Source organism: Anser anser (genome assembly GCF_964211835.1).
Source record: "Anser anser genome assembly, chromosome: 19".
In the NCBI taxonomy this organism is placed as follows: domain Eukaryota; kingdom Metazoa; phylum Chordata; class Aves; order Anseriformes; family Anatidae; genus Anser; species Anser anser.
The window spans coordinates 8,368,885-8,394,882 of NC_139740.1; the positions used below are offsets into that span (position 1 = coordinate 8,368,885).

The 25,998-nt window shown below is 43.9% G+C and overlaps 2 protein-coding genes across 4 annotated transcripts; one reads left to right on the top strand and one right to left on the bottom strand.

Annotated features, from left to right (window-relative positions):
- Positions 1-175: 175 nt before the first annotated feature.
- Positions 176-12,306, bottom strand: NUP85 (nucleoporin 85). The gene is made up of 19 exons (XM_083805605.1): positions 12,088-12,306; positions 11,885-11,978; positions 11,612-11,774; positions 11,197-11,267; positions 10,653-10,696; positions 10,142-10,211; positions 9,075-9,196; positions 8,578-8,712; positions 7,823-7,945; positions 7,327-7,458; positions 6,821-6,927; positions 6,435-6,518; positions 5,743-5,808; positions 5,132-5,283; positions 4,922-5,039; positions 3,564-3,664; positions 1,696-1,847; positions 965-1,051; positions 176-365 (listed from the first exon to the last, which is right to left on the bottom strand). Exons 1-19 carry the CDS (start codon positions 12,118-12,120, stop codon positions 264-266), a joined length of 1,956 nt encoding a protein of 651 aa, XP_083661731.1. The 5' UTR covers positions 12,121-12,306; the 3' UTR covers positions 176-263.
- Positions 12,307-12,537: 231 nt separating this feature from the next.
- Positions 12,538-25,626, top strand: SUMO2 (small ubiquitin like modifier 2). 3 transcript variants are annotated; one of them, XM_083805644.1, is made up of 5 exons: positions 12,538-12,817; positions 17,048-17,151; positions 20,277-20,408; positions 23,366-23,437; positions 24,935-25,626. In XM_083805644.1, exons 1-5 carry the CDS (start codon positions 12,694-12,696, stop codon positions 24,995-24,997), a joined length of 495 nt encoding a protein of 164 aa, XP_083661770.1. In that variant the 5' UTR covers positions 12,538-12,693; the 3' UTR covers positions 24,998-25,626. The 3 variants fall into 3 exon arrangements, with proteins under 3 accessions (XP_083661770.1, XP_083661771.1, XP_083661772.1); XM_083805645.1 differs by having other exon boundaries at positions 12,611-12,629; XM_083805646.1 differs by lacking the exons at positions 12,538-12,817; positions 17,048-17,151 and adding an exon at positions 18,338-18,718.
- Positions 25,627-25,998: the final 372 nt, after the last annotated feature.

Here is a 25,998-nt window from a genome sequence, read left to right on the forward strand (position 1 = left end):
TAGCGGCAAAGCAACTGAAAAGACAAAGGTAATGAGTTTTACTTTACAAGGCGAGGACTGCCAGACCGAGTTGGAATGAGCAACTGTAAATGTTCTGATGCAGCTCTTTTTTAAAAGTTACATTTACATTTTTTTAAAGTTAAGTTTATGGAAGATGAGAACAGATCAAACAATATGCAAAACAAGACGTTTATTCTTAGAAAAGCAGTCAGGTTTATGTACAATAAGCCACAGAGGAAGAGTAAAATCACCCATTGCTGTCTTCAAGATCCTTCCAACGTGCCTTCTTTGACAATGACTCGTGCAAGATTTCGTGCAAGAGCAAGTCTCAGCATTTCCACTTTCGTGGTCTCAACATCATCGTCCTAAAAGCAAGTAGAGTTTTGGTTACACTACTACGTGCAGTAATGAGCTGGTGATGGGTTCTCTTTCTAGATTTTGGAAAATAAGGGTGCAGGACATGAAGAGGGAGTACGCATGTAACTGTCATTGGGACCTCCTGAGAATGGGTAAAAGCTACATTTCTTACTTTTTAGATCAATGCAAGACAGAATTACCAAGCCTTTTCTTGCCTTTTTTTTTTCCTGGAAGCTACAGAGTTTTGCATGTGTAGCAAATGGCTCCCTGTTCTGTGCCTGGAACGTATCTTAGGTTGAGCTGTTAAATGGCAACATCTCAGCTTTTTCATTGCCCATGTAATTTGCAGTTATTTATCTTGGAAAAACATCACAGTCCAATCCAAATCAGTAGAACAGTGAGGAGTGGAAGTACTGTGTACTATTTCTGTACTTAAATATCTTTTGATGATGCCTCAGTTGGCTGGCCTTTAAAAAGAACAACACACATTAGCCTCAGTAACTGAGGCTCTCCCTCTTTTCTTCCCCCCCAGAAACAGAAATTTAGATCTTTCCCTGACTGCCCCGTGACCCCCCCCATTCATTATTTAGTTCAAAACAGGAGGTACCAGGAGTTTCTGCTTATCTGGCTTCCCTGCAGTCAGGTCTTCCAGGCACTGCATCAATTCGTAAGTCTGCTCTGCTGAAAATATTACCTGTGGAAATGGAAGTATTTACTGAAAACGATCACGTTGAAGGACATCATGCAGTCTGAGACGGTAACTCAACTGAGAGGAGCAGAATGCTTTCACGCTCCCACAGATCCATTCTGACCCTTTAATTCACAGGATCACAGGAAAATTCAAGTTGGAAGTAACTTTGTGAGGTCTCTAAGGCAACCTCCTGTGCAAAGCAGGGCGAGCTATGAGGTCAGAGTGGGTGCCTCTGGGCTTTATCCAGTCATGGGGTTGTAATTACTCAGCTGCCATTTTCTTGATGGATCTTAAAGCAAAAACTTGGCCGAGCAGAAAGAAGCACGCTAGAAAAATCTCCAAGCCAAGTACCAGAAGGAACTTGCTGCAGTGTATACTGAAATCATCAGCATACATTTATTCTACTGCTATTTTCTAAGAGCAGGGAAACAAGTGATTATCCTATGTTGGGTCCTTTGTGTTCCCACCAATAAGACATTTGGGGAGCTTCTCAATTCTTGAACTGCCATAAGCAGGTCACTTGCACTGGAAGTGCAAGCCCTAGCTTGGGGGCAGAAAGTGTGGGGGACTCACTGCTTTGAGATAACTTTTCAGGAAGAAAAGAAAGGCTGCGGGGTGTCTTTGTCATGTTCGACCAGCATGTTCACCTCTTTCTGCTCCAGCAGGGGAAGGGCATCTGTCAGCAGGGTCATCCAGAAGGAGCAAGGAGCAATATGAGCCGTCATCAACATCAGCAGCAGCTTGGCAGCTTCAGAGAATCGCTTCTCCCCATATAGCCGGTGGAATTCACGGTACTTCCCTATACGTGGGTGTTGGTGAAGGGTAAAAGGCGTTAGTGTCCATCAGAACAGCGCAAGCTGGGATTTTTGGGTGCTAGGAAGTCAGTTTGCTCTTATGAAGCCTTGGCTAGAATTACCTCCCAACAGAAACGAGTCTCCAAAGCAGCTGAGTTTGGGGGAATGGGAATCTTGTGCATGAAGAAAAGTTAAAACACAGGCTGGCTGAAAAGGTAGCCAAAAACCTGCCAGTGTTCTTGGTAAGATTTACTATTTGAATCAGCCTTGTTACCTAACTGATACTGCCTGACATTGAGCGTTTGCAGGGTGAATAACAGCATGAGTGGCTTAGAGATACCGGTGGTGTCTGTTTAAAAAAAAAAAAAAAAAAACAGGAGGGGAAAGTGGGGGAGGATGAATGGTTTTTGATACCTCAAAATATCAGGAGGTCTGAAAAGCTTCACTGTCCAAATGGAAAGTGAGATCTTTGTTAATATGGAAAATTCTGCTTTTGCTAAGAATTAGTTTGACCACTATCCAGTATGTAAGAACTGGCTGAGGATGAAAGTGAGTTTTAATCTGCGGCTTTGTTTTTAGCAACTAAACTGTCAAAATAGAGGAAGTAATGATTCCCATTCAGATTCGCCTTTGATTAACACTTGAGCTCAAGATAGCAACATGAAGGTTGTCCAGCAAAGGCACACCTTATGTTTCTGAAACCTCCAAAGAAAAACCAAGCAGAGTATTTTTAGACCTTTAAGGAATTTTACATAATGCAGAAAGGGAGGTCACTTCCCTGAAAATGCAGTTTTACCATTAAACTACAACTCTTTGGGGCTGATGCAAAGGTCACTTGGTGACAATGGACAAATCAGGAGGATTTCTGATTCGGTAAGTCACAGTTAGCTTCTTAGCTTTATTTAGGTTTTAAATGAAGGAAATGCAGTTAGATCAAATTCAGGATCACCCTCACTGTAATGGGAAGGCAGTCATTCCAATTGCCAACAGCTGTTCCAAATTCCTATTAGATTTTGGCACCTGTAATTGGGTTTGCTAACAGCCACATCTCCAGAGAAAGGTGTGTTTTAGCTCCATCTCCTTTCTTGGTCCATTATTTAAAGGCCATGCTGTAGCTGCAGGCAGATGGGCAGGTTACCACAGCCTGTGCTTGTGCCAGCCAGAAGGAAGTGGTTGTACGGAAAGGAAACTAGCTGGAGGCCTTCCACTGTTACTTGGCACAACTGCTGTAGTGGAAGGGTAGCAGAGGTCTTTTGCTTGTGAGCTTGAAGTTGGCACAATGAACTAATAAAAGGTGTAGAGATGTTGAAGAACTTTGCAGAGTTAGTAAAATTGTGTTGTCCAAGTAAATTAAACCAGTTTTACTTTTCTAAGGGTTCCCCCCAAAGTCATCCACTTTGTTTTTGCTAATATTTTGAAGTCTCCAGGTAGTGATAGAGTGAGTCTGGAAAAAGACTAAGAAAGGGGATGCATACAAGTGTCAGAATTCAAGTCTATCCTACTCAAAGCAGTGCAGAACAGATGCCTACTGTGAGTGCAATTGGAAATGCAGTCTCCTGGTAGCATGCAGGCTGCATCCCAAATTACCTTCGGTCATTTGCTTTCCCCTCATTGCTATAACAGGATGTAGCAGATGGAGGAAGAGACAAATCCAAATAATTGTGTGGAGTTAGCTCTGTTCTAAATAACAGAACAGAATGAAAACCATAGCCCCTTCTCACCAAGAAATGTCAGCCGGTCACTAAGCAGCATGGATGGTCCCAAATTATCGATGAGGTCTAAGTCAGAGAAGCATCCCCTTTCACAATAGTCCTTAAGGAATCTAGGGAGAAAGTAAAATGCAATAAAGGCTTAGAGGGGAGAATATCTTCCACTTTTTGTATCTCCTAATCACTTCTTGGAAAACTTTTAGTATACAACTGAGTTCCATCTTAATCAACCTCCTGTGAGTTCTGGAAGACATTGAGACATTTCCTGGGAGTGGCCAGCTGAACTGGTGTAACATGCGTTTAACTGACACTGTATTTGTTCTTCTAAATTTCATAGTCGTTGAGATCTATTCTTTAAAAGGAATAAGTAAAGGAAGGAGCACAGGAAGCTGAGGCTGGTGGGTGCATAAATAACCCTCTCAGTTTGTAACAAAAGTTCTGTTTTTCTGCTATTAAAAAAAAAAGAGCAGGAACAAATAGAATTCTAAAAGCTTTTCATCTGTTTTGTCGCAGCCTTCATTATGCTGCTTTTTTTCAGCATCTGCTTCCTGTGATGGTTTTCTTTCACCTTCTGTTGAAGGAAATATGATGATTCCTGCTTCCTCAAAGAACAAATGAGAGAGAAAAAAAGCCCATCTCTTACTACTCCCTTTTTACACTGTTGAAGATAGAGCATTACCTGGCCATCTATCTGGAGTGTAATTATAAAATTATACTCCAGCTAAGCAAAGAGATTGGTACCTGCCTATTTTAAATTAGTAAAATAAATCCATGACATGGGTCATGACCCTGCAAGGTCAGATACTGTGACAAGTTTATGGAAAATCAAGGACACAAAATTTTTCTCCGTTACTTATGTTTTAATTGTGGCTTAATATATTTTTTGGAGAAATGCTGTATTAAGTGGCTCACACTGATTTGTTTGGAGACTGGTGAACTAAACTGGTTAAAAATAATCTGCTGAATAAAGCACAGAAGGGGATTTATTTTTCACCTAAGCCCATTCCCTGGTTCATTGTACAGTCCATCAAACAAGTTATTGGAGCAAGTGAAAGGGCAGTGCATAACGTAGAGCTATTGCCAAAAGAAATGTTTATCAAAGCAAGGCCTAAAAGCACTGGACTAGTTAGATAAAGCCAATCTGTTTCATCTCTAGATTTCATGGAGCAAAATGGTGTAGAAAAACAGCTAGGGTATTGCATATGAAAGTACCCAGGAATGTCATTTTCTAGTCTGGAAGCGGGTACTTGGTCTGAGGGAAAGATAACCTCAGCCTGCCTGCAGCAGGACCTTTTCAGGGTGGCTGCCTTCTCCCTGTTCTGACCATTCTGCTATAGCAGCTGTCTTCCAAGAGCTTCTGATTTACTCACCGATCTGATATTAGCGTAGCAAAAGCCGCATCCTTAGCTCTGATGCTCCAAGACAGGGCAGAGCCCAAGCGATTATTCCGCAGAGCTTTCATGGCCATGATTTTACAGATGCTACGAACTTAGGAGAAAACATTAGAGAAAAGGGAAAGAATCAACTTCGGTAGTTTCTCTTGTACCACCATAAAACAATGAAACTTAAGAATCAATCACCTTGTTCATGCATGTGTCTCTGCTCACAGATTCTCAGCACTTTGAGGGCCTTTTGTTCTGTGTTAAGGGGGATCCGCTCAATGTGAAGCTCCAAGTATACTCGGCCATATTCTCGACAGTGGTCAAAGTAGTCTACCCCCAGCTGCCACAGACTGAGAGTAGAGGAAAAAATGTCAAGCATTCCAACCATATAATTCGTAATCAAAACAGTAAAGCCGCAAGTAGAATCTGGCCCTGCATTACTAACAGTTGGTTCTGGTTAACTTAGTATTCAGACCTAAAATGGCTTTTACTTTCTACCAACTATCAGCTGCCTAATAAACAACTTTGGAACACCTGCATCTCAGAAGCACTCTGTACCACAAATGCCACAGTGGCAGGAGCCGTTCTCCCGTTCTATCCTGGCCAATATACTTGATGGGTTCTAATTGATAGCTTTCATCTTTAATTCAGGAAAGGAAACTTGTTAGTGCTGTATGACCCCTTAGAGACAGGCACTTTTGCTGAAATCCTAACAGTCTTCTGTAAGTTTTGCCTCTTTAGTTCATTAGTATGCAGTTATTTGTTGATGTTAGTCTAGCCTCTGAGGAAAGAGAATAAATAATTGTTACCTGTGATGGGAGAAGAGTCCTGAGGCATACTCTAGTAGAAGGAATTCACGCATGTTTGAACCAAAACTGCAGGGAGTGAAGAAAGAAAAGAAACAGGCATTACTGTTGTACCTCATCAGAAAAGCCTAATGACTTTATTTCTTAAGTACTTTCCATTTATGCAGCACGTTTTCTCATTGGCTATCTTAGTAAACTTCATACATCAGGCCTCAACATGCAGGGCAGCTTTCTCGGTGGGGAGACCTGCCAACTATGTACAGCACTTAGCAAATATAACTCAGCAGAACCAAAGCCTAGTTTAAGACACTGAAACACCAAGGGAATTCGGACAGCAGAATTCTCATATTTATTGGAAACTTAGGTATGGAAGCTCTTTTTAGATTAATTTCTCACTGTTCCAAATAATCAAAAGCACTTGATAATATTTCAGCTACAACTGTAATAAATAAATGAAGAGAAAAAACAACTAACATTGCATGAGACTCTCTTGAATAGCAGGTCAAATTCAGATCAACAACTGCTTCTGCTTCTTAGAGCATCTGGGCTGCCTAGAACTTCAGAGGCTTATGCAGTACCTCTAGTCTACATCTTTTGCAAATACCCAAGATGCTCCTTTTCAACCAAAATCCGCATGTTGTTTTAGTCATTCTTACTTCTGGGTGTCTGAATAATCAGTGCAAATAAATACTTACTAGAGATTGTGAGACTGCAGGAGTTTACAGTGATCCAGGAGGTCAGTCAGATGAGCCACAAACCACCAGTTGCTCAGAGCAATGCTGTATTTGAAACAAGGAAAATAAAGAAAAAGCTAAGCCCACCACCACCAAGGAATGTGTCAGGTTTTCCACAGGCATTTCTTCCCACACATGAGCTACATTACAGCCTAACATCTGGCTGCGTTGCTCCAGACCCAATGGAATACTTCTAATTGCTACCTGCTTCACATATTCCTGTTAAATTATTTGAAAGGATGATGAGGTGGTCTATACCCATACCTTCTACCCCAAATACTATTGGAGTGAACGTACACAGCAGCAATACCATAGAACTAGAGAATCAAAAACTTTAAGAACTCAACCTGCATTCCTTGATCACTTGATGCAACTCGAATTCGAAGGCTGCCATTAAAATCGTGTCTAGAGGCTCAGGGCTGCTTTCCTCACCCAGGAACAGGTCCATACTAGACTGTGGAATAAGATTACAAGACATGATAAACAGACATTTTGACAAGGTAGAAGCAAGACATTTGTTTCAATGTAGCAGCCTAGCTTAGCTTATTTTATGGGAAAGAGCACATCATAGATACCGAGCACGTTAACAGAAAAAAAGCAGTATTTTAGCACCAGGAAAATGGGAAAGCAATTTGCAGGAACAAGACTGGTAACATCAGATGCTAAAGTGACCTGGTCTTCAATAATTATTTGCCTACTGCATCTTTCTCTCAGTCCACTTCCAAGTTCTATGAAAAATCTTACAGGTAAGTAGTTGCTGTATGGATGTCACCCCTCCCAAAGTTTTCTTTAACAACAGTAACCCTTCTGTGGGTAAAACTGTGGAGGATATAGAAGTAATTCTATTTCATGCCTGTGCATAGAAATGCAGTTCCATTGGCTTCACAGTTGGATGCGAATACAGGAGTCGGGTAACCAGAAAGTGGTACCAAGTAGTCAGGAGTTCCTTTTTCTCCAGCATGGCATTCTCATCTCCCGCCAGGATCTAATAAAAAGGAGAAAAACAAAGGAGTAATTCTGCAAATTCAGCGATGTACACAGCTGCATCTTAACTTTTCAGAGGCGCTACTCCTCCCATTTTGCAAGGTTGATAATTTAATCAAAATTAAACAGCAAAGGACAAAGATCCTTCTCAAGATCCTATGGCCCGGGATAGGAATATGATCTGTGCAGGCTTGCAAAAACTGTGGCAAAACAAGTAACACAGTAAAAAAGGCTGGCCTGAAATCTCTTGATTCAATGAACAGATCATCCAACATTTTAAAGTTACTTATGACTACATGCAGCTCCTGAAGTACACAATGACCCCAATACTTGTCCAGTTTCCTTTCTTTTTAGCCAAAACATACCTTGCAGATGGATTCCATATGGGGATTGGAAGCAAAAGTTCCATCCCGTAGATACCGCTGACATTCTTCATGCCAGTGCTGCCATTTCAGCTCCAACTCGGTCAGCGTCTGGGTGTTGCCAAGCTGAACCCAAGGTAAGATGCATAAAATAAGGAAAGATCAAGTCAGATCACAAGAGGTGCTTGTGCTGAACTCACAATTATTCGTGCTAAAATGGTAAACACAAGAATGCTGTCAATTTTTAACTTGTTTTTCAATTGCATTAGAAGTGTCTTAATTTGTGCATCTAAATAAGGCAAAAGACCCTAAAAGAAACAGTGCCAGATTACTGTGGTGCAGCTGCAATTTTTCCTCCACGAGGAGATCGCTGCAACAGAGGAAAACTGCGGATAAGGTCTTCAAAGAATATTCTGTGCGAGTTCTCAACAGAACTGATTCAGACAACTAGATAACATACCCTGCTGCAAAAATGTTCTTTCTGACTACGCTGGTTTGTCATCTAATAGGTTTTTGCCTGTACAGTTGGGTCTTTTGCATAATTGGAAATAATTGGAATAATAATATTGGAAATCAAATAATAATGGAAATAAATAATAATATTGGAAATAATAAAAAGAATTAAAATTGGAATGTTTTAATGGTCAACAGGCTGTGATGTTACAGGAGCTACAGCAGAGATGAAATAGACTGGACTAATACTGTCATCCCTCCTATCTCTTTTCCCAGTGGAACTACATGAAAAAAAACATACATACATTGGGCACAGGCATCTTCATCATCAAGTCATCCAAGACTTTGTACATGCTCATTGATGTGGGATTGGCACTGGCTTCCTTTGAGAGCAAGTGCCGTGCTTCATCCATTCGGCCTTGCAGCACAAAGACATCGACCTGCAGACACCACAAGTCTGTGAGCACCACACTGCGCAAGGCTACCAAATACCCAGATGGATTACTGGGGGGAATTTTAACTTGTGATTTAGGCAAGATAAGTAGAGTTAAAACGCTTAAATTTTAGGACCGCTAATTCAAATACCCAGTGTAAGTCTTGACCTCTATGGATCATGAAATCAAAAGGGTCAGGCTAGGAATGAGGGCAGGATGACCTTCACAATGGCTTTAACTTAAAACTATAAAGGCAGGCAGCAGCTGTGTCCCAGGTATCAGTTTCTGAGATATAGTCCAGTGCTGAGGAGGAAGGCAAAACACACAGGCATGAATTCTCTAAGAATTTTACAGGTGACTGTACTCACCACATTCCAGAAGAGTTTGTGTTTTGACGGATTTTCACTGCTCAGAACCTCACGGACCATGCTGTCTACATCACAGACATGAAGTCGAATCCAGTCAAGGAGGCGAAGCAGGAGGGGGCCAGCTTTACACGGAGAAGGTATAATTCTGTTAGTTCCCAAACTGTTACTTTGTGTGCTTCTAGCCTTAATGGTTTGATAATCATTGGATGACGTTTACTACTAATTGGATTTCTATCTGCCACACTCAAATTATAAAGGAATGGAGTTCCTTAAATAGCCAGGCTGTGGGAGCACCAAACTGCTGATGGTATTCCATGTGGCAAATTTTAGATAGAATAGCAGCATAGTCCTGCAGAAAACCCTAATCAGTTACTTGAAGAAATAAAAGGTAATTCATATAAATCTTGTAATGCCAAAAGACCCGTCAATGTTTACAGTTGTTTAATGTATCATCACCTCATTACTAACTAAATACAAGCATGAAATTTGGCAGGAGGCAATTACCTTTTCTTCAGATTAAGTAATCTACAATTTGTGAATCTCTCTTCTGAATTCTGAGACTGAATAAGTAGCATATTTCTTAGAGCAATCTGATTTCCTTAGAAAATTATTTACTACTTTGAAATACTCATGTAAACAAACTGACTTCTAAAATGGCATCCTAAAGTTAAAAGAACTGCATCAAAGAATGTGTAAATGTTAGTTGGCATCAACGTATTTGATACTTTAAAATCTGTTTATGCTTTAAAGTCAAATAATTGCCAGCAAGTTTTTTGCTGTTGCTCTTCGTTATTTTTCTGTAAAAAAAAAATAAATATATATATATATAACTTAAATTGTAGTGAACTACCCATGAGAAGGAAAAAGTAGAATGTAAATTTAACATCCCAACATAATACAAAGAGGGCAATTTACTGAGGCAGAAGTAGTATTAAAAGGTTTATTGACGCTTGTCATAAATATCTCTAAACATGTTAAAATAACACAATGGATGCTATGTACATCTTAAAAAAACATGTAAAAAAAACCCCTCTTCGATCTTAACATCAGAATAGTTCACTGCTCACCTGCAGCTGCTTCAACAAACAGGATCTCACAGAGGTTCCAGATCAGCTCCATTGCAGAGAGAATAGAAACCTGAAAAGAGCAGGACCATGTTTCAGATTTAGTAGTTGTTCCAGTTGATTATTTTTAACTGCACAAAGGAATCTGCTGTCCATTGCAATCAGTCAGTTTTTATAGACAAGACAAATGTCATATTGGTATCTCCAAGATACAAATTAAAAGACAGAAATAGGTCACAACTTCTCTACACATACTCAGCTTAGAAAATATGGAAGCAGGTTGTGTATTGAAAGGCAATAGTAATCTGTCATCAGTAGGAATACAAAACAGAACGGGACACATTATTTTCAGAGTTTTTGCACTCCTGAGACTTAACAAACAGCAAAGTAAAAACGAAAGGCTAATTAAGCAACATCAGTGCAGCTAATAGAACAAAATTACTGCCACAGTCTTGGTCTCGATGAATTTACTAACCAGTGTTCACATGACTACATGGATGTGTCTGAAGATTACCTGAGTACTGTACTGGCTGTGTAGGGCAGGGTCCCGTGTTGCAGCTGAGGGAAAAATCAAAAAGCAACATATTTACCTTATTTCATGACACGTTCTGGACTCATAAATAAATATAATACCTGATAACTCACCAGGCATAGATCGAAGCATGTACACAACTGACAAAGCTAAGCTTTTGTAACTTTATATAAACGTTGTACAAATCTGGTAAGCTTACAGGACAAGGATGGAAGGGAAGAGTAAAATCCTTTACTTGTTAGGGGGAGAGCCATCTATTAATTTTGACTCTGTTTCCTATAAAGCAGCAAGACATGATATGAAAAGACTGCAAGTCCTCCCCAAATCTGTTGCAACACAATGCAAAAAAGTCTCAGGCAAGGTTTACAAAGCAACTTGGAAACCTCCAGGATGGAAATGGAGTTTTGATAATTACTGAAATCTCTACATGCCATTTTACAGTAGTTGTAATAATTTACAATTGAAGCACTGTTTTTATAATCACAAATAGCATTTCTTTTTATTGCAGTAGAATAACCAGACTTACCAGCTGCACGGTGCATGTCCTCCATGCAGGCTCTTATGACCGAGCGGTAGTTTTTACTCACTTGAACCAAGCTGCCAAACACAAAAAGCATTGTTCAGAGAGCTGCTTGAGTTTCAGTCCACTGAAGTCTCGCATGTTTCTGTGCATCAGCAGCAGCTTCCAGTACATGGGTGAATCTGGTGGGAGCCAGCCAGGCCGTGCACCACCGGCTACACACACACAAAGGCGCTGCTACTGGAGGGCTCAGGGCCATGCTTTGCAGAAGTACTCCACCACAGTCATTTAGACTGCACAACTGCCAATTAACGGCAGCTCTAAGTAGTCTGGGTTTATAAGGGCCACGGCGTTTGCCTCTAAAACCAAGGCAGCGCCACCAGCTCGTGTTTCCAAGGCTGCAGCCCCGCGGCCCACTCACTGCGCTTTCCTCGACTTGCCGGCCAGCTCCTCCTCGCAGCGCTGGAGGCCGATGAAGACGCCGTGCGACTCGTTGAAGAGCTTCCGCAAGGTCTGGATGTAGATGTCCTGGTCCCTGCGCACCACGAAGACGCGGGAGGAGCCGGGCGCTGCATCCCCGCCGCCTGCAACGACGGATCCCGTCAGGGCCGGCCGCGCGGGCAGCCGCCAGCCCGGGGCCGAACCGGGCCGAACCGGGCCGGAGCCCACCCTCGCCCCGGGGCCGGGGACCCACCTCCGCGGCCGAACCGTGTCTCGCACACCAGCACCTCGGCGGGGCCCCACTCAAAGCACAGCTGCCTGGAGGCCGGGTCGGCGCCGGGCACCACCTGTGAGAGGGGGCAGCGGGGCTGTCAGGGGGAGCCGGGCACCCCCGGGACCCCCCTCCCGATCCGTCCCGGTCCCTCCCGGTCCCCCAACCCGGCCCCAGCCCCTCACCACCAGCGGCGGCTCCGTGTCCGCCTCCTCCATGGTCCCAACCGCGCTCGCCTCCCGCCCGCCGGCTCGCGGGGAGGCCCCGCCGCGGCTGCCCGAGCCGCTGCCTGCCGCCGCCCGCGGGGCTCCGCCGCGGCTTCTCCTCAGCGCCGCCGGCCGGAGCGAGGCACCCGGCGGGCTCCTGCCTCCCCTCAGCCCCCACGAGGCTCCTCCGTGGGGTTGGGGCAGGCGCCGGGGCCGCTCGCCCCGGATGCGCCGAAGGCTCCAAAAGGCCCTGCCGGGGCGGGAGCGGGCTGAGGGGAGGCCGGGCTGAGGGGAGGGGAGGCCGGGTTGCGGGGGGGGGGAGGCCGGGCTGAGGGGGAGTTTTCGCTCTTGGCTGCCTCCGGCGCTTCTCCAGAGCTGGGGGAGGTTGAATCCGCCCTGAACAGAGAAGCACAAGGAGCCTGGGGAGGCCCCGCTGCTTCGCTCCCCCGGACCTCGCCTCCTCGAGGCTGCGGGAGGAGGGCCCCTGTCGCCACGTTTTATTCTCTTGGTGTTTCAGATGGGTGGGTGCCGTGCTGGCTGTGGGTGTGTGGTGATCTAGGCGCTGTCCTCGTGTTCACTTCATTGATGTTACCGCCTTGTAATAACCGGTTTCTTTCATTTCTTTGCGCGCTTCAGATACTTGCAGATAGATGGGTCTCCAGGCTGCTGAAGGGGATGTTCTCTGGAGTGGAGTTGCAGGAGCTCTCAGGCAAGCTGTCTGATAAATCTGGCTAGTCGAATTGTGTGCTTTCTGACCTTGGTTGCCTGTGGGTTAGAGAAAGGCTGGTAACAAAGCGTTAAGATTGACCACAGTGGGTCAGGGGCAGTGCTGGCATGTGTCAGAAGGAATTCTGCTGTGTACATATGCCTTATTCACCTTCTTAGGGTCACAGGGGTTGGATTTCTTTTTCCCTTCTCGGCCTGGTAGGGGTCAGGATGGGAGTTAGTACTCCTAGGAACTGGCAGGGTTTATCTGGTGAGGGTACTGAACACCACCTAATCACTTTCCTGCTCATTATGGGAGCTCAAGTACTGATGGAATTGAACTTCAGCATCCACTAATAACTCGGTGTGAAAAACCCCTAACCACACACTGCTCCTTTCTTCCCATTCTGCTGTCCTTCCTGTCCCTGCATGCACCTCACTTTTTTTTTTTTTTTCCTATTCCTCTAAGTAACAAACTTTGTTTAGTGGTATACTTTATAAGAATATATTGATGATGCTGTCTTGCTGAACTCTGATCCAGAAGAAGCCAATCTCTCTCACTGGTGCCTTTTGAAGAAACTCACTAAGAATTCACTTTTCAAGATTGCTTAAGTCATTCACTGACCTCATAAGATAAATGCTGCAACACTCTACTGCTAAATTACCCTTTTTTACTTTATTGGCTACTGTATCTGTCATTTTCAATAAAAATAAAGCTAGCAGTTATCTTTGGTAAAAGCATGTTGTTGCAGTGATCCTGCTGAAAACAGGAAGTGGTGTCTGTTCAGGTCAGCCAGGAATGGCTTGTTGCAGGGCAGAAGAACTTAAATCTTCAGAAACCTGCTTTAGAAACTAAGACACATAAGTTTTAATAAAGTTTGTCCTATATGGTAGGTAAGAGCCCTATATTTGGGGAGAATTTATGGATGTGTTTGAATCTTGTACAAAGCCAAATTCATCTTCTGTTTTACAAGATGGTACTGCTCTATGCTTAAGGCTGTGGATGATATTAGTGCTGATATCTAGGCCTAAAATATCCTTCAAAATGTTACTAAAATGGGTCTGGGTGCAAATCAGAACTGGATGTCTGAAAACCCAACAGTAAGAGCTCTACTGTCCTCCTTTGAGGCTGCTTCTGTAACTGCACCATTTCTTGCGATTGTTAGGAGACTTCTAATGGATTCTGTTATCAGCCAGTGCACTGAAGAAAAATACAGAGCCCGCTGCTTTTTGGGCATTGCAAGTAAAAGGTAGTAATGAACTGAAATGCAAAACTACTGCAGAGTTGGCTCACTCCTTTCATGGAAATCTGAGACTTGCCTAGTAAGTGAGATCCTTGTGAGAAGGATGGGAGTTGCTATTTGTTTTCCCTGTAGTGAAGCAAAGAAATTCTCTCCATGTGAGTATCAACTGTGACAGCAGAACTTGCCACCAGGGGCTTTCCTAGGGACACTTGGGTGCCTGGAGCATCACCGTGTTCTTCCAAGTGATTGTGTTGCGTGTATTTCTCTCGCTTGCTTTTTCCAAACTTAACGCTTGTCTCTGCAAACCACACTGTGGGGCACCACAGTGCTTCCCACAGGGAGGGGGAGCCAAAAGGCAGGTGCTGGTCAGCCTTTACCAACTGTATTGCAAGGCCTGACAACACTGAAAAATGCCCATCAATCTCACTGACCTTATTTTTCTCTTCATCAGTATGGAGAAAGAAATGTTGATGGTCGAGGAGTGGGATAGTGTTCTCTCCTGCTCCAGGATCCCGTCCTATGTGAAGACACTCTAAAAGCTGCTCCAAGAGCTGTAGCTCTTTGATCCTTTCCTGCTTTCCGTTTGGCAGATTCAGTCCACTTTGCTCACTAACTAAAAATGCAAGTGGCTTGTTCTGTTTGCAGCTTCTAATGCTCTTGAACTGACAAAGTGGGTGGTTCCTGGGGAAGTCATCCTGGAAATGTGAATTTTAGTTTGAAATCTCTTAATCCTCATTGGAAAGTTGGCTGGATGCCTGCATGTATCTGGAAGAGAGACCTGCCTGCACTCCTTGTCAAAAAGGCTTCTGTGCCTGTCCAGTCAGTGTAATTCATCAGAATTGGCTACCAGAATGTCAGCATGGAACTTCATATTGCTCAGAAAGAATTTAGAGTTCAGGCTCTGGATACAGCCCAGGAAGGCAAAGGCAAAAAGAAACTGTTAACTGTTTTCTGGGAGGACAGGGAAACAACAAAAAAACTCAAGGCCTGATGAGGAAGGGAGTACTAAGTTGCAAAATGAAAGGTTTGCAAGCTATTTCATGACTTGGGAGAAGGAGAGAAAGATCAGTATCGGGAACAAGGAAGGCAAAGAACAGGCAATGCCCCAGGCAAAATATTTATTTCTATTCCCAGTGCTGAACTAGTATTAATGAAGAGCAAAACCTGAATAAGCCACTTAGTCCTTCAGAGGTCAGGCTGAGAAGGGAGCTTTAGCTCTGTTCTCTTACACTTCAGGTAACTGTTGGCTTGGTATTCTTGCATTGAACTAATTGTAAAGTAATACACAGTTTTGAAGAGGCTGGAGTTACCTTTGTAGGCCTACACTTGTTAGTGTATGGTAGCACATACCCTGTGCTTGTAGCTGTTTTAATGTCTTAAAAATCTTAACGTCTTGGTGTGGAAGGGAATGTAAACATCCCTGCCCTCTTCAGAAGAGGGTGGAGAATTAAGCCTGAGTGCTCTGCAAAATCTAGATAGGTCATATTTCTTCTTTATAAAACTGCTGTACAAAAATAAAACAAAGGCATGGAAATATTTAGGAAACATGGATTTTTTTGTTCCCAGAGGTGGAATTTCCACGGAATTCTCACTGTGATGCTTCCCCATTCACTTCTCTTCAACTCTGTACATTAAGAAGGAGGAGCTGTGAGACAAAAAGCTTCGCCTTTGCCCCCCCTCTGCTGCAGCCTAGACCCTGCAGGACTGGGCTCTTTGTAGTTCCCAGTGTGGCTTCTCCCCTGCCGCTTGCTCTGAGTGCCACTGTCTAGCCAGTTATCTTTGCATTTTTTAGCACTCTGTTTATTGTTAGCTCAACTGGATCTCCTGCATAATGTGAGTTTCCTCTGTTGCTCTGTAAGAAGAAAAGCCATATAAACGCAAGGGTTGTAGAAACCTTCTCTGTGATTAGGGAATCTGTGTAATTGGTGGCAAGACCAATGGTGGTATAACAGAAACAGTTTTCAGCTTCTCTGAGCATGTATAACTTCTGCAGTGGTAGAGAAATCCCATACATTTTCATAAAATATAGCTTATTTTCATGTCTCCTTTTAAGCAGATTTGTTCTATTTGTGATGCTGGCCTTCATGTTTGTCCCACTTAGCTTCATTCCCGCATTCAGCTCTTTCATGGTGCTCTCCGGCCTTGGCCAATTTCTTCCATGGCCTCAAGGCCACTCCCAAAATCCTCCTCCTGGACCTGCAACACAAACATTTTAGAGTGAGGGGGGAGAAGTAGCAAGAGCAAAGAAAAACAGGACCATCAAACAACATCGGTCTTGTGACACGGTTCCTTACAGCAGCCACTCCTCTGTGATGTTGCATCATTTCTATAAATAGAAGTTAAAATCCTTTGGGAAATAGCACTTGTCTTTTGTTCTGTAAAGTACCCACTACAATTTGAGTCTTGCTTAATAAAGCAGTGTACAAAGTATAGCAGAATGGAGCGGGTTCTAAGATGCTTTATTTCCTTGTGCTCATATATTGTCGTGCTTCTTAGTGGTGGATAGAAGTACAATAGTGGACACCACGAAGTTCAGATGACATTGCCCATTGCTCTTCAAAGCTGAAATGAAAGGTGAAGTGAGATTGTACCAGACTCAAACTGTGTGAGGGGAATTTCTACAGAAACATGTTGTTTTCTATAGCCTCAGGTGTTTCTTGCCTCCCAGTATCTTAAATACAAAAACAGTACCACAAGGAATTAAATGCAGGGAAAATGGGCAGAATAGACTGATTGGAGCAGTTTTTGATGATAAATCAAGGAAAATGATTGGGAAGTACTGCTCGAAGGAGCATTGGTTTGAGTCGCAGTTACAGTTTAAAACAGCATCTCAGTTGTCCTCTGGGGTCAGACCAAGCTTTTCCAGTGCTTCTGATTTTTGTTTTTATTTTTTTTCCAGAACTGAATCATAAAGACACTTGAGAAGGAATAAAATACTAAAAGTAAGGTTCTGTGAAATTTTAGCTGAGGTTTCTGCTTTCTGTTTGCAGAAGCAAAGAGAAGATTTTACAGCATGTGGGAGCCTAGTCTACAAAGCTTCCACCCCTGTTCTGTGGAGGCTCTGCAGCTGCAGAGGCCAGCTTTGCTGCTTCAGGTATGGTTGTGGCTGTGTTATTTTCTTAACTGTGGACTCTGGTAAACGTTCAGCTTCCTGTTCTCTGTGGGTGTTACTCTTCTTCGATTTCCAAGCAACTGCAGTAAAACAAAACAAAAAAAAGCCTCCCTGGGTGTTGGCGCTCAGAAAGGGAGGTACCCGGTTGTGAATTAATGTGACAAAAAGCAGAGAAGGGGGAGCAGAATCCACAGTGAGAAGAGTCCGTGCTTTGCTGGCAAGTTCAGCTGGTGTTTCACTACTTGAGTAGTTTATTCTGGACAAACCCCATCTTGTAACTTCTCTGAAATAGTGCAGGAGGTGTGCTACATGCAGGCCTGGATTTTGTCACGCCGGGAACAGGGCGTGTGTGACCGTACGGCCGCTGCTGCATCACGACCGGAGCACGTGCACCGACTGCACCTCACGGCACCGGTGCGAACCAGCGTCCGCCTGGGGAATCCGTGCCCGCGGGCTTCACGAGGGTCGCTTTTTGGTGGCTCCTTTCCACTTGGGTGCTGTCAAGAAGCTGTTGACAAATAATGTTGGCAGATGTGACGTTGATAGGAAAAGGCTCGGGAACTGTTTAGAGGCAGTGCGATTGGAAACGCTTTGAAGTCCCTGCAGTTACTGAGAACTTCCTCCTCCTCTCTGCTCTGTTGGAGTGAACTTGAATCATTTTGGAGTGAATTCGAAAGAATCAGTAGTATATCCTCTTATTTATGTATTTTCCTATGATTTTTGAAACGCTGCATCATGGTCTTAGCCGTTTGGAGACTAAGAAGTAAGCCTTGACTACGATTGCTTTAATTACATTTGAGATGCGTTTCTCAGCTTCTGGCTGTGGGACCGGTGGCCCGGGCGGGAACGACGGGCACCTCAGGGCGGCCCCTGAGGGGAGAGCAGGGGCTGGCCAGGCCCCGTGCCACCACTTCACAACCAGGGCTGCAGGAGGTGGGGGGGGGCGACACGAGGCGGGAGGCGAGGGCTCCCCTGAGGTTGGGGGGGGGGGGGGGACGCGGGGCGCGGCGGCCCGGCGGCCATTTTGAGGAGGACAATGCCCGCCGCACGGCTTGGGCCCGGCTGCGCCCGGCGGGCGGAGCGGAGCGGGGAGGGGCGGGGCGGGGCGCGCGCACGCAGCGCGGGCCAGCCGCCGGGGGCGCGCGCACGCTCCGCCTCCCGCCGCGTTATGTAACGGCCGGGGCGCGCGCGCGCTCCCTCCCTTCTCCCCCCCCCCTCCCCCTCCCGCTCCCTCTCAGCCTCCGCCCCCCTCCCCCTCCCGCTCCCGCCCGCCGGGGCCCAATGGGCGGCGGGGCCGCGCCGGGCGGGAGGGGGGGGAGGGGGGAGCAGCCCCGTCGGGCGCGCGCACGCACGGGGCAAGGCGCGGCCCCGCGGCTGTGCGTGCGCGCTCCCTCCCCCCCCCGCCTTCCCCTCTCTCTCTCTCTCCCTCCCTCTCTCTCTCCTCTCCTCTCTCTCCTCCGCCGCGCTCGCTCGCTCCGTCCCCCCCTTTGTGAGGCGCTCGGAGCGGCCCGGACCCCGCCGACTCGCCATGGCCGACGAGAAGCCCAAGGTGAGGCCGGCGCCTTCCCGCCCCCCTCCGCCTCCCTCCCCTCCCCCCTTCCCCTCCGCCTCACTTCGCCCCTCAGGCGGCGGCGGCGGCGGCGGGAGGCCAGGCCCCGGCCACCCAGCCCAGCCTGGCTCAGCGCGGCGCTGGGGCCCCGCCGTCCCCCCGCCATTTTGCCGCCCCCAGCCCCGGCCGCCGCCTTCCCGCCCCGCCGCCGCCTGAGGGGAGCCGGGGCCGCGGCCTCCCGGGGCGGGCGGAGGATCCCCGGGGAGGGCGGCGGGGGGGGGCTGAGGGGGGCGAATCCGGGCTGCTTCCCGCCCTCCGCGGGGGGAGAGGCAGGGCCGGAGGCGGTTGCTGCCGTTGCCTTCCTCCTCCTCCTCCTCCTTCTCCTCCTTTTCGTTCTCCCGGGGCCGGATCCGCCCCCCCCCCCCCCCCCAGCTCCCTTCGGGTCGCCGAGGCCGCAGCATCCCCTGTCGCGACAGCCCCTCGGCCGGGGGGCAGCCGGCGGCCCCTTCCCGGCCCCTTTTGTGCTCTCGCCCGGCCCTGGGGGTGGGCTCCGGGGCCGGAGGGGGCCGCGTGGAGCTTCGGTGTGCAACTGCAGGAATTCAGGGATTAAAAAAAAATAAATAAAAAACGCACGGGGAGAACTCGCAACTAGCAAAAACAGCGCGCTGCCGCGGGGTCGCTTTCTATCTTTTAATTCCCTTTTAAATGTTTATTTATTTATTTTCCCCCGTTTTTTAAAAGGAGTTTTGAAGGGAAAACAGGGGAAGGAAGGAGGCAGCCCGGGGCCGGAGCGCGGCGTGCGGGGATGTGACACATGGCGGGGACCCCGCCGCCGCCTCTCGGCCCCGGGTGGCTTCGTGCGAAGAAAACAAAGCTGCCGGGGCCGGGGGGCACCGGGGGCTGGGGCTGCCCTCCCCCGGCCCGGAGCCCGGGCAGCGAGCTGGGAACGAGAGCTGCCCGGCTGTAATCCTGCGTGCGGCTGCCTGATGGAAGCGGGAGTGTCGGGGTGCTCGTGTAGGAGAGCTTTTTGCGGAGTGTTTGCCGAAAGGGAAAGCTTGCTGCTTTCCCAGGCTTTGACGCCTTTTGAAATACAGGCCTTTAAAAGTGTCTGAAAGTTTTCTCGAGAAGTGCCTTCGTAGACTTGAAAAAGTTTGAGACAGAGCAAGAAAGAGCCTTCTCCTTGTATATTATTATAACATAAATATTTTTATTCCTTCGATTGGGAGCTGCGGTGTTGCATATTACCGTGCCCTTAATAGAAATAACTTTTTTTTTTTTAACTTTGTTGTAAAACTGCCGGTGTAGTACCATTCATTGCTACTTTGCATAATATCCCCTCTCAAGAGTGACAACTAGTATTGCTAGGGGTTTCTGTTGTTATTTTTTTCCCAAATAAAAAGCAACGACCTTTATTTCCTAATTCAAAGTTTCGAGTTGGTAAGCAGCTGTAATAATTTTATTTCCTCCTTTTTAATGACCTGTTGCACTTTGATAAAATGTTAACTTCTTGTTTCGTACCTTTTTAAAAAGTTTTTTTTATTTTTTATTTCCTCAACAGGAAGGAGTGAAGACTGAAAACAATGACCACATTAATCTGAAGGTGGCAGGGCAAGATGGGTCTGTGGTGCAGTTTAAGATTAAGAGGCATACACCACTTAGTAAACTAATGAAAGCCTATTGTGAACGACAGGTACGGTTCTGGTATGAACATCAGGAGAACCAGTGTCTGGGGGAGAGGTGATCTCCATAGAGATAGTAAAGTCTTAAACCTGTGTAAATATGCAAAGTGATAAAGGCTTAACAGAAACTAATTGTGTAGTGGATAGCGAATTGTTATCGGGATCTGTTCTAGAACGGACTGACAGAGTTGTGACAGGAAATGGGTCAAATAAAGATCCGTTGTTATCTTCGAGAAATCTGCATTATAGATGTAGGCTGTTGGGAGGCTACTGTTATTGTACTGCTCAAAAATTTCAGCATGGAAAGGGTGGGTTAGGAACCTGCACTAAGAACCTAAGGAGAGTTGAGTGATAATCTGAGGTATTTTTATAACACTGAATAACTTACTGGTCTGGACATAGGGTTATGATTTTATTAGCTTGATGTTACTGTATCAAGATGAGGATATCAATGGATGTTTCAGGGTTTAAAGGTGTCTAATGGCTAGGTTGGGAACAAACTTGTATGCTTAATGATGAGCTTTGTTTTTTCTCATGTGGTCTAGATGTTAAATTAATCCTCTGAGGGACAAAAAAATGTATTTTGCTGATGTGGTGGCAATTGTAGCCAGCCTACTAGGCTGCAGGTAGTTACTGCAAGTTTTAAAAGTACCTGCAGATAAGTAACGCTGTTTAGTACTTTCTTCTGAAGGTTTTAAAACAGGAAAAAAAATATGGCAAATATTCAGTGATGCTATGAAATACAATAAAAGCAGAATTGAATACCTTTATGCTGACGTAACTGTTTCACCACACAGAAAAGCAAATTGTAATTCACAAACATGGTGGTAAAACCTTTTTGGTTTGCTGCAGTAGGATAGTGATATGAATAAAGACAGGGAAAATCACCTCTCACTCAACATGTGAGTATGTTCGTGTATGAGTGTTCTGGGGCTAAACTTGTGAATGTTTGAGGCTGCGGGCTCATTTTTCCTTTCTCTGTCATAGACTTGTTACATTATGTAAATCACTGAGTATTTCTTTTTCCAAACTTATAGTGCAGTTATATCTGTCTTTTTGGGAGGCCAAGGCTTGGTTAATTATTTGTGAAGTCTTAGGAAAGGTGATCTGAGAAATATCACTAATACATCAGTTACTTGGATACAAACAAAAGTAAGATTCTTGTTGCTCATGTTTCTACTTAAAAAAAAAAAAAGTGTTAAATAGAGGAGGAAAAAAGATCTTTAGAATGGAAGATTTTTTTATGATTCTATTTTTAAGTAGTTAGTAGGCATCCAAAGGATATCTCTGTGGAGATGGGCTTGTCTTTACATTTTATTTCAGAGGTGCCTACTTCTCAAACTTTGTTTAAAAGCATTTTGCTCCATGTCCCTAATGCTCCATGCCCAATTTTAAAATCCTTAAGCAGTGAACATTAGATTTGATTTTGAAGAGGTAGAAGCTGCATACAGCAGAGAATTTAGCAGCTTTAGAGAATGAAATCATGTATTGCCTGTAGTAGACCTAAAATGGCAGTGGCTAAACCTTGAATGATATGTTTAGAAGATCAAGACCATTTATGATTGTTTTATGTTGGAAAAAATAATTAAATATTTGCAATTTTTTGTGAATGCTAATGTCACAAAGGTACAGCTTTTCAATATTTTTTTTCAGTTAGCAGTTATCCAGCTCATAAAGTTCTCAAAAAACCCAACACTTTCGGAATGGGAAATATATATTTTAAGAAACACAATGTCTGAGAACACAGCTCAAGCCAAATGTTGCTGTGCGAAAATGTGTTGCTGCCATGACACTTAGCCACATGGCTTTCTTAAACCAGACGATGTTCTGAGCGAACACTGCAGAATGTTAGGCACACTGGAAGAAGGCATTTTGATGTGATCTGTAAAGTCTTAACAGAGATTTTGCTCCTGATAATATTCATTATTATGTTTTTTCATGATAAACTACGCTAAGTTTGATTTTGTGTGTTACATCTGCTCTTGCTTGGCTAAATCAAGTCTTTTCTAATTCAGAGGTGCCAGAGCAGCACCACGCAATACATTGGATTTACTTCAAAACCACACAGGCTTCCTGTATCTTTAGGTGTTCTTCAGAAAGGCTAGATAGAACTGGGAAAGGAGGACGTCTGGAAAGTTCTCAGTTCTGGCTGTATCCTCAGACTTCCTCCCTCCTTTGCAGAACGTAGTGTGCTATGAAATATCTTCGTATTTCATAAACTTGTGAATCTGAACCTTAGAAAGAAGGGATTATTGCTACTTAGCTATCTTATGCAATCTATTGGCTCCAGCAAGAGTAAGTAGTGGCCCTTTGAGGGATGGAAAAAGTCAGTAAAGTGACGAGTGTATGTGGTAGAAATGCTAGTTTGAAACTCCATTCGTTAGTTTCTGGTATTTAGAAGATGAACTTTTTGGAAAGTTCACTTCAGCTCTGTATGAAAAAAAACTCATTCAATCGGTTTCTTGTTTGAGGTCAAAAAAAAATTACCACTGGCTACTCTGTGCTACTTCAGACTAATAGATGGTGGTTGCTTTCCTGGAAGAAAAGTTTTAGAATACCTTTGCTTTTGGGAAGATGAGAAAAGGCGTATTGACTATAACTCTTTGTTATCCAAAGTGTTGCATCTAACTTTAAGTGAATTACTTATTAAAAAGCACTATAAAAATTTTGGCCTTTGGGGTGAGACTTGTGTACTAGAAATTGCTTTATTTTAACTTCCAGTCAGTGGGGCACTGCTGCTTCCCTTAGTAATTGGACGCAATGCAACTTTTAATACAAAACAGATTGCAAGGATTTGTAGTGAAATGCCTTCAAGTCAGTGCATGAGGGGACTGTGAAAAATGTATCATGCAGTATGAATGGCGGCTTTTAATGATCATGCTGCAATTCCAATGACGAGTTCAAGAGAAAACTAGTGAGTATTTTCACACAAGACTTACTTTCTTTTGCGTTGCTTCTCTTTGTCCAGGGGTTGTCAATGAGGCAAATCAGATTCCGGTTCGATGGGCAGCCAATTAATGAAACAGACACACCTGCACAGGTAAACAACGGAAGCAAAACTAAAGAACTGTTTTTGGAATTTGCTGCAGGAGTTGATGCTTAGGTTTCATATGAAATTTTATGTAATTATATATACTAATAGTAGAACTTGATCTTTTACCACTATTTTGGTATAATTAGTTCAGAATTATTATATTATAAGACTGCTGTGTTTTGAATAACAAGCCTGTATCACTGTAGTAATAAGATGAAGTACAATGTTAGCAGATGGTGAGTCTTGTAAGACTGTCACTGTATTGAGTCACAGCTCTGAGATAAGAATCAGTAAGGTAAGAATTGAGTTTTTCCTGAAGCAATAGCCTTATTTTTATAAAAGCTTGCCCAGCTGTTAACAGAGATCCTGACCGTAAATTTGAATTTTGTAGTATGAAAGTCATTTTGAATAGCATAACATTAATGGTGTAAAGTTTGGGTCATCAATAATTTGGTAAAACAAAGGCCATTCCAACAACAGAGAGTGTTTCACTGTGACTCTTGAGCATTTTTCTGTACTGCTCCACATAGCTACATTTAAACAACCTGTTACAATTTTATATGCTTTTTAGAACCACTCATTACAAGGGACTCCTGTTTTTAGAAGATTTATAGCAGATCTGTATTTTCTAAGCAGTTGCTCCAATGAATGTGCTTCTTCAGATCACAGTCTAGGGAACTTTCTAACTCAAAATGCTGAGAATTGAAGCAGCGGGGTGCTTTTTTCTCCATCGATGTTATGCTGAAGCTAAGGATCAGTCTATTTATAGCTGCACTAAATGCCATAGACCAGTTTGATTTCCTGGAGCAGAAATTGAGACTGTTTAGAAATATAATTCACGGTAGTTGGAGCAACTTTTTCAGTCTTGGCACAGATTCTGTTAGTAGGTAACATTAACATCCCAGGAACGTCAACTGCAAAATTTGCAGTGGAAAAAGAGAGAATTGTAGTAATGAAGTATTGCTGTTCCTCACAGGCAGTTTGTTACATTGTTGACCATATAAAATGTTCTTATTTTTTTTGTGATTTCTGATGCTCTGTTTTACTGCCTGGTTGGGCTAGGGACTTTTAATTACAGTCTGCTTTTTTTAGTGCTGTAGCTGAAGCCATTTGCACATTTGAACAACAACAGCAAAACGAAATTGTGGCAATGTTCTAAGGTAAACTGAGGAATTAAATAGGAGAAAGAAGATGCAATGGCAAAGTAGGCAACAAAATTAAAGTGTTACAAATGCTGATCTTTTACATAGGAGTCATACAATGCACCCTAAAGTTACATATGAGAATTCATTCTAGGGCAAGTTACCCACTGGCATTTTTTTCCACGTCATTTCTTTGCTTTTGAATTACGGTGAAGTAGGTTAAATGCACAAAGTGGTGATGATGATGAGGGGAGCGGGGCTGGGCTGGATAAGTTGCATAAAAAATAAACATGAAGGTAGGAAATGTGAAAACAAGCCAGCTTATAGTAGTTGAAAGCCTTTTTTCTTTTTTCTGCTATAGTTGGAAATGGAGGATGAAGATACAATTGATGTGTTCCAGCAGCAAACAGGAGGAGTTTACTAAACAAAAACAAACAAAAAACAAAAAAACAACCACACACACACACAAAAAAAAAAAGAACCTGCTACTTTCCTGTCCAGAACTGTGCTCCCACAGGCGACACATTCACAATTAGAAAAATGAGACTTGGTTCAGCCACATCTGACTACTGCAGTATAGTTTTCTCTCTTCTCTCTCTGATTTTTTTTTCCTATTCCTTCTATTGTACATAAAGTAACTGGTGTATGTGCACAGACATAATGCATATTTTTTTTAACTAAATGGCCAATGGTATGTTTTGATCAACATTTAATGGAGATGGGGTGGGAAAACAAACTGGTTCTGTGAAAATGCCCCTGGCTCCATTAGTGGCATGCTCCTTCTACTTTTATCTTTATATTCCAGTAAGTTATTTTGCTCTCACTGTTTAAAAACAAAAACCTTGCATACCTTGTTTGATTGGATAATTTCAATGTTTTTCTTTTATCATTGTAAAACCAAGGACAATTTTATAACTTTTTTGTACGTAGCTGTTACATGTAGAGCAATCTGTCTAAGTAGGGATAAATTACTCTTAAAAAAAAAAAATCCTAGATAGTTTTCCCTTCAAGTAAAGCGTCTTGTTGTTTAAATAAACTTCTTGTTTAAAATAACCAGTTTTCTTTATTTTTCTGTGAAATAATAGTACTCGGAACTTGTAGTTCTTTCTCTGCAGCACTGTATGCTTTTCAGGTCTCAGTTTTCTATGTGGTAAGTAAATAAGCGTAATCCCCTTTTACAGTAGGAAGACTATTGGAAAATGAAAGGCTTCCTTGAGACTTCTCACTCAGCCAGCCAGCAACTGAACTGGAAATAGAAGTCAGTTTTTTCTTCTTTTGATTTTTGTGTATGTTCTTGTAAGCCAAAAATGTTTGATTAGGCAAACTGCAAAATACTGGACCTTCTTACTTACGGCTTTGGGTTGAGCTCTTTTTGTCAGTCTTTAGTAGAAGCACCAATATTGTTGTTACAATAGCATATTTAGA

Coding starts and splice junctions, on each gene's coding strand:
- SUMO2 (XM_083805644.1), top strand. CDS start 12,694: ATGTTACCGCCTTGTAATAACCGGTTTCTTTCATTTCTTTGCGCGCTT. Junction 17,152..20,276: donor GGCCAGCTTTGCTGCTTCAG/GTATGGTTGTGG, acceptor TTTCCTCAACAG/GAAGGAGTGAAGACTGAAAA. Junction 20,409..23,365: donor AAGCCTATTGTGAACGACAG/GTACGGTTCTGG, acceptor CTCTTTGTCCAG/GGGTTGTCAATGAGGCAAAT.
- NUP85 (XM_083805605.1), bottom strand. CDS start 12,120: ATGGAGGAGGCGGACACGGAGCCGCCGCTGGTG. Junction 10,697..11,196: donor GGACATGCACCGTGCAGCTG/GTAAGTCTGGTT, acceptor TTTTTCCCTCAG/CTGCAACACGGGACCCTGCC. Junction 10,212..10,652: donor ACAGCCAGTACAGTACTCAG/GTAATCTTCAGA, acceptor TGCTCTTTTCAG/GTTTCTATTCTCTCTGCAAT.